Source organism: Cyprinodon variegatus, unplaced genomic scaffold (assembly GCF_000732505.1).
Source record: "Cyprinodon variegatus isolate N-32 unplaced genomic scaffold, C_variegatus-1.0 Scaffold930, whole genome shotgun sequence".
In the NCBI taxonomy this organism is placed as follows: Eukaryota; Metazoa; Chordata; class Actinopteri; order Cyprinodontiformes; family Cyprinodontidae; genus Cyprinodon; species Cyprinodon variegatus.
The window spans coordinates 95892-110088 of NW_015151383.1; the positions used below are offsets into that span (position 1 = coordinate 95892).

At 35.2% G+C, this 14197-nt stretch overlaps 1 protein-coding gene across 1 annotated transcript; it reads right to left on the reverse strand.

The window, feature by feature from the left end:
* Nucleotides 1–208: 208 nt before the first annotated feature.
* LOC107100006 lies at nucleotides 209–10033 on the reverse strand. The gene is made up of 22 exons (XM_015398352.1): nucleotides 9967–10033; nucleotides 9469–9604; nucleotides 9097–9285; nucleotides 8090–8969; nucleotides 7723–7909; nucleotides 7470–7568; nucleotides 7096–7257; nucleotides 6460–6634; nucleotides 6280–6381; nucleotides 6016–6157; nucleotides 5728–5928; nucleotides 5144–5259; nucleotides 4452–4620; nucleotides 4162–4341; nucleotides 3792–4070; nucleotides 3531–3705; nucleotides 3404–3438; nucleotides 3219–3283; nucleotides 2670–2780; nucleotides 2371–2582; nucleotides 2195–2267; nucleotides 209–1033 (listed from the first exon to the last, which is right to left on the reverse strand). Exons 1-22 carry the CDS (start codon nucleotides 9996–9998, stop codon nucleotides 887–889), a joined length of 3867 nt encoding a protein of 1288 aa, XP_015253838.1. The 5' UTR covers nucleotides 9999–10033; the 3' UTR covers nucleotides 209–886.
* Nucleotides 10034–14197: the final 4164 nt, after the last annotated feature.

Sequence of the window (14197 nt, forward strand, 5' to 3'; positions counted from 1 at the left end):
AATTCATTCAACAGTAGTATCTGATCAGTATCCGATATCGCCAAATAAGTTTACCCCATCTATCAGTATCGGATCGGATCAGGAGGAAAATGGATGTATGCATCTCTACCAACTAGTTGGAAATTAATTAATATAAGTGGCCAGATGGGTTAAAAGTGACCAACAAAGTTTTATTGATGATAAATAATTAAAACAAAAAATACTGATTAATCACGAACCAGAAATGGAAAAATGTAGATATCATAATGTAAGGATACATTTCAATATAATTTACACACTGTTCAATCCTCTCAATACTAAAAAAACATTTTTTTTTTAAAGAATTGCACAAATACAGAACATGTATATGCTCTAAACAACAAAAAGGTACAATGCTATACACTTAATATGCATAGGTGGAGGATGTAAGTGAGGTATCAATAGCCTAAATGGTAATTTAGAAAGTGACTACTTCATACATGAGTTTTGATTGCTACGCGTTATGCCTCTCCTGATATTAGAATAGCATTAACCGTAAATTATGAGACCAGTGTACTACAATAAACCATAAATCATAGAGAAATTACAGATACATAGAATAAATTAAACATAAGTTGCATTAAATTGTTAGTTTCTATTCATAGATGAACTACCTTAATTCCTCACATTGTAGTTAAAAATATAAGTTAATTTATAATTCTAAGGCAATATTTACATATAATATAATACAAACAAATTAAACACAAAAAGTGACAATATTAAAAAATGCCACACCTTTGCAAGAAATCTGTTATTAACAGTAACAAGGTTGGCTACATTTGTTTTAACATTAAAAATATTCTACTGAACAGGTAACAACATCATAGTGCAAAAAGTATGTTTGTCCAGAGACTGTTTTCCTTCAAGCCTAAAGCTCCTCATTTTGTTCTCCAAAGTCCAGTTCTGAAAAGTCAGTTTCACTGTTCCATGTTTCCTCTTGAATTTCATCTGTGATGTTGCTCAGATCAACGCTGTTGGTCAAGCCTGACTCTGAACTCGCACTGCATGTCAAGTCCTTCAGGAAGGAGATCAAAGGAACATTAATTGATAAAGGTGCTACACCATCTTGAAAAACATTCAACTACCCATGGTATTGATTTTCCTCACATTTTTTTGTTGGATCTCGATTCTAAAATACCTCTGATTTTACTGTAATATTTACTTTATATTTATATCCTGGCTTAGGGTCTTTCTGTGTGGAAATTGCATGTTCTCCTCATGCATGTGTAGGTTTTTAGCAGCCTTGTTTATTTCAGCATGCCCCAGTGCAGCTGAGGTTACAATTTAGATCGCCAACATCAGTTTGTAAATATGTGTGTTAATGGGTGAATTACTGAATGTGGGTATAGTGCTTTGGAGTCCCTTGACTAGAAATAGATGCTGTAGCCAGCACTGTTTAGAGTATGTGTTAGAAGAGCCACGCCATCTCATATTTGGACAGACATAACCCCACTCAGCCTCATATCTATGCTATGGTGTGTTGTTTACTGGCTAGGTCTGACACAGATAAGGTAGGTGCTTCCTGGAGGGTTCAGGTATTGACATGTCTATATGGACCTACACTGGCAACATGTTTTTTCATGACAGAGGCACTGCTGCTCAGTCAGTTAAATTTATGAGGATGACTCACACATGCATGAATCCAGTGAAATGGCCTTTCGGATGATTTTTATTAAAGAAACGCATAATAATATTATTTAAAGCTAAAAATGATCGGTATACATTATGAGTTTTTTAGTATCTACTTGTGCAAAACCATCCAATAACTCTTGCATCCATTTTATTTATCTGAAAAATGCAAATTTTCAAGTTGTTATCGATATATAGCCAACATATTTTGTTTGAAAATCATGCTCATTCAAGCATGGCAAAGTATTGTATTGAAGAAAACATATACTTTAGGCTGCCTTCTTAAACCTGTTTTTAATCTCATATATTCATTATTATCTATTAAAGAAGTAGTTCTAAATTGTACTGCTAGAAGTTTAAACCTTTTTTAGCATAACTTTACAAAGCTAATAAAGCCAACTTTGCACATTAATGGAAAATATGCTGATATTACACAGATTCTTAGCCGCCTGATAATTGGCAGTTGGAGTACTGTCAGTGATATGGCACAGTAGAAGCAAGAGCAACAGATTTGTCTTGTTTGAGAAAAATTAACAGAAATAAATACCTTTTTTTCGGCTAATTTCTGTTGTTTCGGGTCAGTTTCCAAAAATGCCACATAGTGAATGAGAGTGGCAACTCTGAAAGTGCAAAAGAAAAAAAAAAAATTAATAATTACATTTAATTTACCTCTTTGTATTCAAATAATGGGGAGAGAAAAAAAAAACTGTGATCATTGCTCACCTGTGGTAAAACATCCCGAAAAACTGGATCGCAACTGAAAGAGCAAAGCCCACGATGAAGAGGAGGCTCAGTGGTTCAATTTGAAATTTTCCTCCAGTTGGCTCAAGATCCATGTTAACACTTTCTATCTTGATCACAAAGACATCGAAGACCTGTAGGATGAAGGCGGCCACCAGCCATAGAGCATTCAAGAAGAAGAACGAAAAGGTGACCTGTGTTGCAAGAAAAATAAAAACAGGGTCAGAAAAATGTCAGTTTTCCTTCTTCAAATATAAGGCATTCAAGTTCCTCTTCTTTACCTTGTTTCTCAGCTCCCGCAGGTCATTTTTGATCTCTTCCTGTTTTTCTTTGTCCTCTTTCAAAGGACTGAGGTATTTTTCTATAAGCTCATTCCAAAACTGTTCCTCATCCTGCAACAATAAATTGTCCCATGAATAAAGTTAGCTATATAAATAGTATTATATATATATATATATATATATATATATATATATATATATATATATATATATATATATATNTTTCAAAGGACTGAGGTATTTTTCTATAAGCTCATTCCAAAACTGTTCCTCATCCTGCAACAATAAATTGTCCCATGAATAAAGTTAGCTATATATATATATATATATATATATATATATATATATATATATATATATATATATATATATATATATATATACATATCTATCTTTTTTGATACATAAAGTTGGGTTCACTTTTTGGATATATGAATAAAAGGTGCACAAGTTGTCAAACAGAATTCAATACAGGATATCATGCATTTCTAACAGTCAACACATTGTTTAAGATTAAAGGCTTTGTTTTCCAAGCAAAAAGACAATCACCTCATCAAGAAAGGCCTCTTGTAGCTGAATGTCGGTGGACAAGCTCTCTAGTTTTCTTTTCCAAGCTATGCAACACAAGGAATGAAATAATAATTTGTAACTATTATGGATTTTGAATCATTTAGACAAGCATTATAGCATTTCACTGTAAAATTATAACAATACATAGATTTTTTTGTACTTACATTGAACTGGAGGGTCACAAGCTATCTCCTCTAGGCTAAAAATAAAAAAATGTAAATCATTAGTACTATTCACTGCTTTTCACTCCTACTTTGTAGTTGAATTGTGTTTCATATGTTTGAAACCTACTCCTGTTCGTTTTCCAAGACATCATCTATAAGGGTGTTCTGGGGTTGAGGTTCTGGGGTCGTTGGCTCTGGATCCAAATTCTCCTGCCTTATGCTGATCTCTTCAACTTCTGATGTCTGGTTGGATTTTTTACAACATTTCATCCATGAACAGAACTTCTTCCAGGTGGTTTTAGCTGCAAAAGAGGAGAATTAAAGTATCAGTTTATTTGTCATTAAAAAGAAACTCTAGCATTGTGCCCTCTGAGAGTTATATATCTACCTCTTTCTGAATGACTTTGTTGGACATTGGTTCCAGGTGTTCCTGCCCCTGCAGCAGGTTTAGCTTCTCTAGTGCCCCAAGAGACACAGTTCATATTCACCATAGAGTAGATTATGAGCAGGAGGTAGGCACTGGGGATGCAGAGGATGTACAGAAGGCCATAGAACACTAAAAAGAATTCTTGAGGATGCATCAATGCAGTGACAACGTAAATGATGGACATGGCCACTATAAAAGTGCTGCTGGGTGTCAGAATGGTTTGATCCCTCACCATTGCACCTGTTTGAAAACACAATATATACAATGTAAAGTAAAAGCAAATTAGCTAAACCCAAATTAATATATTGACTAGACATACATTTGTACTTACCAATAATGGACATGACCACCACCAACATAAGGAATGCATACATGATGCTCATCACGGCTGCAATAGTGATCTGGGTGTCTGTCTTGAGTTTATAGCAAAGACCCAAGTAGATGGCTGGGGGTATCACAGCTATGATCAGAGCAGCAGCATAATGTATCTCCAAGAGGAAGGACAGGCTCCCTGGACACATCAGAAGTACTTTTAAGACATATCCTTAAACTGATTAAATATTACACCTGTAAAAGCATTTCACATGTGGCCACTGACAGCACATAAACATTGACAGTTACCTCCAATCATGAGAATGATGGTCGATGGAGAAACAATGGATGAGATCAGGATAAAGAGCAGGTAGAGCATGAAAGGTTTGGACATGGATGTATTCCTCTTGGAAACAATATTGGTGGAACCGAGTAGATCAATAATATTTGCCATTGTAGAAGGCCCCCATCTTCTTCGCTAAATCAAAAAAAAAAAAAAAAAGACATTCATTTTTCAAGTTTCATCTGTTTTTTACTCTTCATTAAGCATCTTTCTTGGACAATTTATCGATTTTGTAAAATCAGTTATAACATTAAAATATTCTAGCTTTGCTAAGAGTCAAGATCTCCTTGGTTAATGCTCTGAAAACCCCGTGCAGGTTTATTATTGACTTTCTGACATAAAGATGAATTTCGAATGGAGGTGCAAGTCTAATTTTTTTTATTTTCTGGGCACCAACATCACTTAGGTCCTCAACTAGGAGCAGAATATACACCTTAACATGACTTCTACTATAAAAACTCAATCCAGAGAAAACAAGCAATAGAAGTATTTATTTCTGGTAATAAACATCAAGGATGGCCCATTACAGTATTTTATTTTTCTAACTCAAAGTTCTTTTGTTATAAAAATTCAAAGAATTCTAAATCTGCGATAAGCCATAAATAATAAACCTGGTATAAGAAGTAAATGAGAAATGTTTTGCTGCTGTTTCACTAACCTGGTTGAATAATTCTTTAAAGTCCTGCGGTGCATTGGTGTAGGCATCAGATGCTGCATTGTACTCTACTCTCCACCCTTGTTTCAGTAGCAGAGTGCACAGCCAACGGTCTTCACCTGCAAAAAAAATTATACGTTTTTAGATGTTAGGGATGACATAAAAGTCTATGCAATGATAAACTTGGATTTATTTCTGCATTAGATAATCAAATCTATGCATTCATCCATTTCCTATATCCATTTAGTCTGAACAGGAGCATTGATGGGAAGTTGCATACAACAGAGGTCTGCAACCAACAGAACATTTTTGACAATCACAAGGTAACACAATAAACCAAATCATGGACAATTATGTACACAAGTAGATTAAACATTTGTGTTTTTGAGCTGTGAGAGGTAATCTGTGTAATATATGCTGCATGTAGAGAACACACACACAGAGCAGCCTCAGCCATGGTTTGCAGAGCTCACAACTTTTGGAAACTTTTCAAATGTAAAATTAAATTTAGCCTAAAGCTGTAGTATTAACTGCATTATTTAATATTAGAATGTTGAAATATTTTGGCCCATTTCAATGTTTTTTACCTTGGTCGTATTGGATGTAGTGACTGGGCTCTGTAGATTTGGTTGCATAAGTTTTCATCACATTATCATCCATCAAAGCCTCTGCTCTATATAGACTGAAACATCCGGGGCTGCACAGCACACAGCCGTAGACATGTTCAGCTGTCTTCTGCAGCCAATGACTGACAGCATATTCAAACTTCTGGAACCAAACAGCAGGACCTGCAGATTACAGACACAGATGGTTGACAACCTCACCATAACTTTTTTTTACAGTGCATCATTAGCCCTGATCTCATTGGTCCAGACCTGATCCGGTAGGGTGAATTCTGCCACATGCTGCTCCGACGCCACGATACATTTTAAGACGATCGATAAGCAGCATCACTGAAGCGGGTTGGAAGTCTGTGTCCCCATCTAAAGCCAAGAGGTAGGTGTTGTGCTTCTCTCTCTGCAATAGTTTGTTTTTGTACATTTAATTCCATAATCATTAACAGTTGTTGGAAAATAAAATTAGCATCCTTTTCTCAAGCATAGATAAAAAAAAAAATCAGAAAAAACACACTATCTCACCTCCAAATCCTTAATGACGTCCTTTTCATTGCATCCTAACTTCCAGCGTCTGTGATATTTGGCCATGAGTTTCCAACCCAGAAGATAGTAAAGATACATAATCTGTAGAAAACATATAATAGTTAACAAAGGAAAGGCTCACAGTGAAAGGGTTCCGATAATCCATATGTTATTGCCTACCTGAGACCATCTTTTCTTTTTTCTGATTTTCTCTTTGTCTTTGAAGTGAACTATAATGTAATTCCCATGAGGCATTTCAAATACTAGTCGAGCTCCATATGGTGTCTCAATGATTGCCTGATCAGGGATTTGTTGTTGCACTTCGAAGAATGTTTTGTCAAGGTTCTTGAAAATGCTGATGAAAAAAGAAAATGAAAAATTATAATACCAACAAAGTGTTGCTTTAAAACTTCTAAAGGTGTGTCTTTGTTGGTTCTAAGGAGTAACATTAACTTAACAGGTTTAAAAAGGATTTATTATAAATATCACCGGAATGATTATCCAGCTTGAAGAACATTTTATTAATTAAGGAGACAGAGAATAATAAATAAACACTCCTTATATTATCTAAACAGAGTGCCTCCATCGCAGATCTTAACAACAAACTTTAAAAGAAAGAAACATTTGGACATAATCATTAGCCTTTTATACCAAATAAGAGTCTGTAAGGCCTACACAAGCTTGCTAGACAAAAGAATACAAAAAGAATTTGGTCAGTTTATGGGAAACATTGTCATTATTCAATTCTAATGACACATTACAAATTCTGGTGACATATAGGAAATGTAAATTGGGGCACTTTAATATGATTCTTACCCATAAACCTCTGTGATGATCCTTACAAGGTCCTTTGCATAACGATTCAAGTCTGGATCCTGATCTCTTCCAACTCTTTCAAAGGCATCATCGAAGTAGATATGGGCTTCAAAGGTGAAATCATTGAACTTTGGATCTATCTTTGGTCTGTACTTGTCTAGTCTTCATTGGTAGAAAAGAAGACAAAATAAATCATTATCTAAAATTCATCTTTTTTATTAGTTGGACTTAAAACTACTTTCCCTGCAATGTTTGCTTAAAAGAGATTTAGATATACTTGTTAATTAACTATAAAGGTGACGTTTTAAAGTTCAAAAGCTTTTTTCTTTCATATAAATGACTTTTCAGAGAGATATTAATGTAATTACTGTTACCTGAAAATTGAAATCATTATATTCATCATCTCCTCATAGGTCTCGTGCCACATTGTTGCACAGAGATACACCATAGCAGGGATGTTTTCCTCCTTATACCTTGATATAACAAGATTTGTAAATGTGAGAAACAAGCCTCTGTAATAAATGGGATTTTTGTAACAAGAAAAACCAAAAACACTAAATTAAAACTACAATTACTGTCCATAAAAAAGGAGCTAAAAGGGTGCATAACATATGCAAAACAACTTACTGTTTCTTCATGCCTTTTTTTGTCTGAATCTGGAATCTGGTGTTGAGGAGTAAAGATTGTTCAATAAAGGCCCCCTCATAGAGCCTCCGAATGAAAAAGTCTTGTGTCTTCTGGATACGTTTGACGTTAAAGAACCATATATGGATAGTGGCCAGCACAAGGCCAAACCACCATGCAGCTGCTGCACCTAAAGAGGGAAGAAGAAAATGTAAAGTAAAAGTTACTGCTTGAATGGATAAACAGCGATAACAAATTAGTAACAGCAATGTGGCCTGTAAATATGTGGGTTATTAGGGAGCTACATTTGCTTTGAAACCCGTTGAAGACTTTGCTTTTATAACAAATAAGTTAGTCAATTTTTTCTTACCCGTCAGTAAGCCGATGTCAACCATCTCTGACATGTTCAGGAAGCACAGAGTTTGCGTAACGTCCAAAACCAGCTCTGGGTACAGGTTACCAATCAGACTTAGATTTCTTCCATTCACGGCTTCGGCACAGTAACTTGTAAAGTTGATGTTTTCAGTTGTGTTCAGGCTTAATTTATAGTCCTCAAAGTAAACAATCACAGGGACGATGTAGAACACCATCACAGCCAGTGAAGCCAGGTACAAAGGTATGATGAAGCATCTCCGTATAGCGTGCATCTTGAAGGCTGCCAAAGCAAACCAGTGGCAGAGTGCTGAGGAGATTAGCTGGACTCCAATGGTGATGACTACAATTCTTGTTTCCCGGCTTGGAATGGAGGTCACAATGTCCCAGTCCATGTTGGCCAGAGGGACATAAGCACCAAGCACACAGGCAGTCACCGCAATCCTGAGTAAGCTGGAGAGGATGTGCAGCATGTTCTGACACTTGGTCAAGTCCTCAAAAAGACTTTTAAGGAACTTTGATTTGCTGTTCACACAGATGAGCATAAAGTAGTTCTCCCACCAGTTAAAAGACACAAAGAAGCAGCCACCAACAGCAAGACCCACCCAAGTTGCTGTCTGCACATCTGTAAGGTCTTTCAGAATGTACAGGACAAGAAAAACACAGAAAGCAGTGAGTATAGCCAAGACGCCGAGAATAGAGGGAAGCAGGGAGACATTTATCTTTTTGGCAGTACACTGAGCGACTGCTTGAAAGAATGCAGGGAGGACAGCCACACCATTAAGAATCGTCACATTGGTGACAATGTCCAAGTGTGGCATTGCAACGATGGTAAGAATGGCCAACCCCACAGAAACTAGAAGCTCGAAGAACAAAACCTGAGAAACAAAGAAAAAGGACAGGTTAAAATTTTTTTACAGAAACAAGGATATAAACCACATCATTATGTGTTTAAGAGATTTGTAAGAGATAAGACACTGTTAAGAAACATTAGATTTAGCTCACCAGGGCTACAGATGCTTTCTTCGGCACCTTTGATGATTTATAACATCCTTTCCAGATGCTTTTGAAGAGCAGAAGAACACTAGGTGCAATAAGAGCGCAACCAATACACAACAATAAGACAGGTTTATGATCTGGTTGGATAGTCTTTGTATCTTCATGGGATAAAGTGATGAGGAGAAGGAAAGAAACCTGGAAAATAGAAGATGGAGACTCATGTTTTATTTGCTGGTAATATTCCAAGCCCTTTGAACATCAGTGACCACTTAAGTATATTTACTGTATCTGCAATTATCTAAAAAAGGATGAGATTCAATCCAGAAAAAAAAAAAAAAAATTACAAATTCATAAATTAACAATTAAAAAGGTGCTAACCTTGCTACATATTGCCAGTCCAAACACAATGATTGCTACTGCAAGCAAAGTGATAATCTTTAGAAGCTTTAGGAACTTCCAAGGTGTGTGTTCATCTTCAATTATCGGAACCTCACGGCAAGTGTCCCATGGCCTCCTGCAATAGATGGTAGATGTTATACTGTGATAAAGAATAGTGGCTAAAACAAGTTATTCTATCTAAAACCATTTTTAAAAATCCTAAAAATATTAGAGGAGAGTATAATATTCAATGGCTTTTTGACTCAGTGTGGCAGACTGAATATATACAAAATATCTTAATCATTCTGCACAGTGTGCAAAACCAACATGAATAAAGAACAACTTGCATTTATTAGACATTTTTAATGGCAGCAGCAAAGTGTTAAAAACATTAAACAGGTTTAGAGTCTTTGTTAAATGATTTTCCTTTGATTATATAGATACAGGTAAATGATTAAAGCATATATGTAAATTAATTATTATTTTTTTATTACTCACTTAAGCGCTTCATTTCTTTCCAGGTTCTCCATTGCACAAGTCACTTATGGATGCTACATTTGCTCTGTGGTTTTTTCCTTTCTATCAACCTTTTATGCACTTCTGTATGACTCAGTAACACTTTAAGCCCAACCCACAATAATGTACTTCAGGTTTAGCAAGTTCACATGAGTGAATTCAAAATTTAGTTAATAGCAGCAGGGAAGGACTACCAAAAAATAAATGTGCTGGAAGCTCTTCCATGTATTCATGACATATATATTGTAATGCAGATCTTTTAATTATAGGTCATTTGGGAAGCTGACGTTTCACCTTGGAGGTAAAAATGCAATAAAACTGTTACATCAGTGTTGTTTTCTTTTCTTTTCATGCATTATAGCACCTAAACAAAAATACTGCCTTCAGTAAACCTAATGCTAGTGTTATAAAAATTAGATAATAGCAATTGTCAAATATTTAGGCTGTTTTTTGAATTATTTCTAATATCTCTCTTTCTATTTAGCATTAAACTGATACACTGGAAATGATATAATTGTTTGAATGTTTGGTCACCTGTTTTTTTTTTTTTTTTTTCTGAATCCAAGAATTTTACCTTAAAGAGGAACATTAAGAGATTAAGACCATAATATGTTATGGTTTCTTGTGGCCTCTGCTGCTATTTCGCTGTGATTCGCTAAAACCAAACTTTGGTAGGTGAGGACTTTCGCTTCACCCAATCAGCTCAAAAGTTTCTATTGCATGCCTCCCCTTTTATCGAACACAATTGATAGGAGCAGTACCAGATTGATAATGTCTACCAAAAAACCTTTAATGAATGTTTGAACTAAATTAAAGGCAAGAAAGTGAAATTGGTCTACATTTTCCAAGAATGCAATTGTTGAAATATAGTAAGAGCTGAATATATTTGTAAGCTGTGTGTTAAATCACATAGCATGAATAAAATCTTACAATATAAAAGTTAATTTACTTCAGGAACCAAATAAACTAAGAACACATTTTACAGTGTAATTACACCAAAAGTGACATTTTCTAGGTTTATTTCTGTTAGTAAGGAATTTCTGCTTATGGCTGATTGAAAAAAAACAAAACAATATTCTAGAATCTTCAATATTATACCAGGCTAAAATAAAATATGTTATGTAGTGGGTTATTTATGTATTAATAAATACAATGCATTAGAATGGGTTTAAAAATATATATGTGAATTTATAAGTGTGTATTTTTTCCATTTAAATTAAATATAACAAATGTGTTTAGGAATTTAAGAGAACAGCATAAGTAATTTTAATCATAAAAATAATCACCACACTTTTCTCGAGTAGGCCTTAAATTTCTCTGTGTGGGCAGCTGAACTGTTTTATTTGGAGTTTTTCCAAGCATTATTTCTTTTCAGGTCAGCTGACTCATTATTAATGCTGAGTGTGAAATCTGAAACTAACACTGATGTCTTGACGTCTGTTCTGTGTTTATAATTGTCGTTAATCCTGGATATGGCACAATGGTTAATATGCAAACGCTACTGAGATCTTTATTGTTTTCATTCTCAGGCTTTGCAGAATTCTCTCGAGTCATTATCATTGTTGCATCGTTAGCATTCATTGCCTCAGGGTTAAGAGTAGGTTTAACAACTTCTAAAGAAACCACCGCACCTTTACACTTAATATAGGCTAATATGTTCTCCTCCACTGGTTTCACGTGTGGAGTCCACAGGCCATTAGAATAGAAGTCACGTGGCAAGAGAAAAGAAAAGTCATCTTATAACATTTAATTAAATGTTAGAATATTCATTTCCAAATATGTTCAATTTACTCTGTAAGGTGCCTTGAGATGACATGAGTCGGTTTTAAATGATTTTATTTCAAATTTTTAAAGCCTTTGTGTTTTCTCCAGTTAAAAGATGGACAGTAACACCTAAATTCTGTAATAGCATGAAATATATATTTTATGGTTGATTTGAAAGTATTTCTTTGTATACTTTAATGTTTTTTATTTTAACTCATACAGAACAAAATTTCTAACATGTGATGTGCAGCTTAGAATACTTTTGTTTTTTAAGCCTTGAAGTACACTTGAACACGTATGAACACTTACGAAACGAAGCAGTGTCACTAATTAGATGTTTGAAGGAATTCTGACTCATGATCATTGTCTTAGAAACGGGGGCGTTTATTAGCAGCTAAGAATGCAGTGAATGCTTTGATTTGATTTATTTATTAAGTTTAGCGCAGGGATGTATCAGTCATTTTAATATCATCATCGTCAATCCATTCCAGTTGAGATATTTAATTAAATTATTTTCTACAGAGGTTCTACTAACAGAATAATACAAATCAATGAGCGTACTTAGGTTTATTAAAATATAAGTTACTGCAAAGTCGCTATAGGACAAACTATATATGACAAATTTTGATTTCTTGTTGCTTAATTAATACAACAGTTAACTTAATGATTGGTGGGGCTTTTCATGGAAAATCCTTCTTTTTAGCTCTTAAGTACATTTTGTTGTGTACTCTGAGTCTTTAAAAAGTTTATTTTATTCAGTTTCATTAGATCTTAATGTGCAGTTGTTCTATGTTAAAGCACAGTATTTGCTGTGATTAGCTAAACGAAGTCATGGATATCCAGATTAAAATACAATGAATCCAACATTTTTTTCTTTTGTGATACTTTGGTATTAGTCAATGTTTAAGGATGCAAAAGTAACAAGCAGATTAATCTTACTGTTTGTTTTTGGATCTATTGAGCCACGCAATACATTACACCAAACCCCAGCACCACAACTTGTTTTATGTTTGATTATCAATATTTTTTGCTTTTTGGATTTTTGCCTCTGTTGCCGTTGGACTTTTCATAAAATCATCAAAACTCATCTCTGCATCTGGTTCCTCAAAGTCTCCACTCAACCTGACACTGACATTACTTGATAGAGCTAATGGTCCAATATACTTGGCCTGAAAGTCAAAATTTCCAACTTCCAAGTTCTATATTTCTACTGGAACACCCTTCAAAATCTGAATTGCAAGTAAACAAGATGGCAACCGACTTGTACTGCAGACTTTTTTAATGTAGCTGTGTTGAAACATTTACTTAAGAACCTCTTGGACCATCACTGAGCAGGTGCATTCATACAGAGACTTAGCCACACACAGGTGGATTCTATTTATCATCATCAGTCATTTAGTTAAACATTGGATAATTCAGAGAACCTCACTGAACTTCTGGAGAGATCATTTTGCATATCCCACTCTTCAGTTTTTTATTTGTCAAAAAAGTTTAAAATATCTAATAAATATCGTTCCACTTAATTTAAAATGTCCCACTCATTGTTGTATCTCCACAAAAAAAATCTTTATATTTGAAACCTGAAATGTGACAGAAGGTCCAAAGGGGGCTGAATACTTTCACAGGGACCTCTGTATTTGTATGTTATTATCACTTGTCACTTATGAACTGAAGGTCCCAGTCTTCGTCTGCCTTACCTTAGAAATTGTTATTTATTATTACATAGGAGTGGGTTCGCATTTGTCAAGGCAGACATCTTTTATTCTATGGCAGTGCTGAGCTGAAAACTTGTGACTGTAGAGATCACCATTAAGCTCAAACGGGACTGCAGCAAGTATGGCCTACAGTATGTACAATCCTACAGAGACTAGCAAAATACTATCTATAAAACCATCTATATAAACTAGACATACACTATGGCCACAAATGGCAACTGCCCGGTTATCATGAAGATGACAGATTTCAAGTTCCAAATTATTGTGATTTTGTTTGGGATTTTTTTTCTGAGGGGACTCTCATTTTTCTCCTGTCCTCAGTCCATAACAGAGTGTTGAAAACAGAGAGGTGAATTACCCTGACAGAGGTAAGGGGGAGAAAGCATTCCTGAGCTCAGGCAGGACACTGAACACCTGTAGAGAGAGACAGCTATGCTACCCTTTGTGGCTAAGGAACCACAGTGGCAGAGGCAGTAGCTTGCTGTTGCTAGCTGAGAAAGGGAGATGAGGAGCACTGCAGTAACTCGGAGAGGCCTGCTTGGAAATAACGGCGATGGGCCGGAAGAGGCTAAAGCTGGCCCCGGGCAAATTAGAGTCTAACATAGAGAAGCGAAGCAGAAGATAGGATATGAAACAGTCATTCTAGGATAAAATGAAACAGATTTTGTCATGAACCGAGGACAGATGGACCCAGTATTTAGGAGAGACAGTCAGTAGGAAAGTTCAAAACGTTT

Bases quoted from the DNA above. Each gene is read 5' to 3' on its own strand.
- LOC107100006 (XM_015398352.1), bottom strand. From the start codon at position 9,998: ATGGAGAACCTGGAAAGAAATGAAGCGCTTAA. The intron at 7,258-7,469 runs GTAACAGTAATT...CTACCAATGAAG, and splicing joins ATAATGATTTCAATTTTCAG to ACTAGACAAGTACAGACCAA. The intron at 6,382-6,459 runs GTAGGCAATAAC...TGTTTTCTACAG, and splicing joins AAAAGAAAAGATGGTCTCAG to ATTATGTATCTTTACTATCT.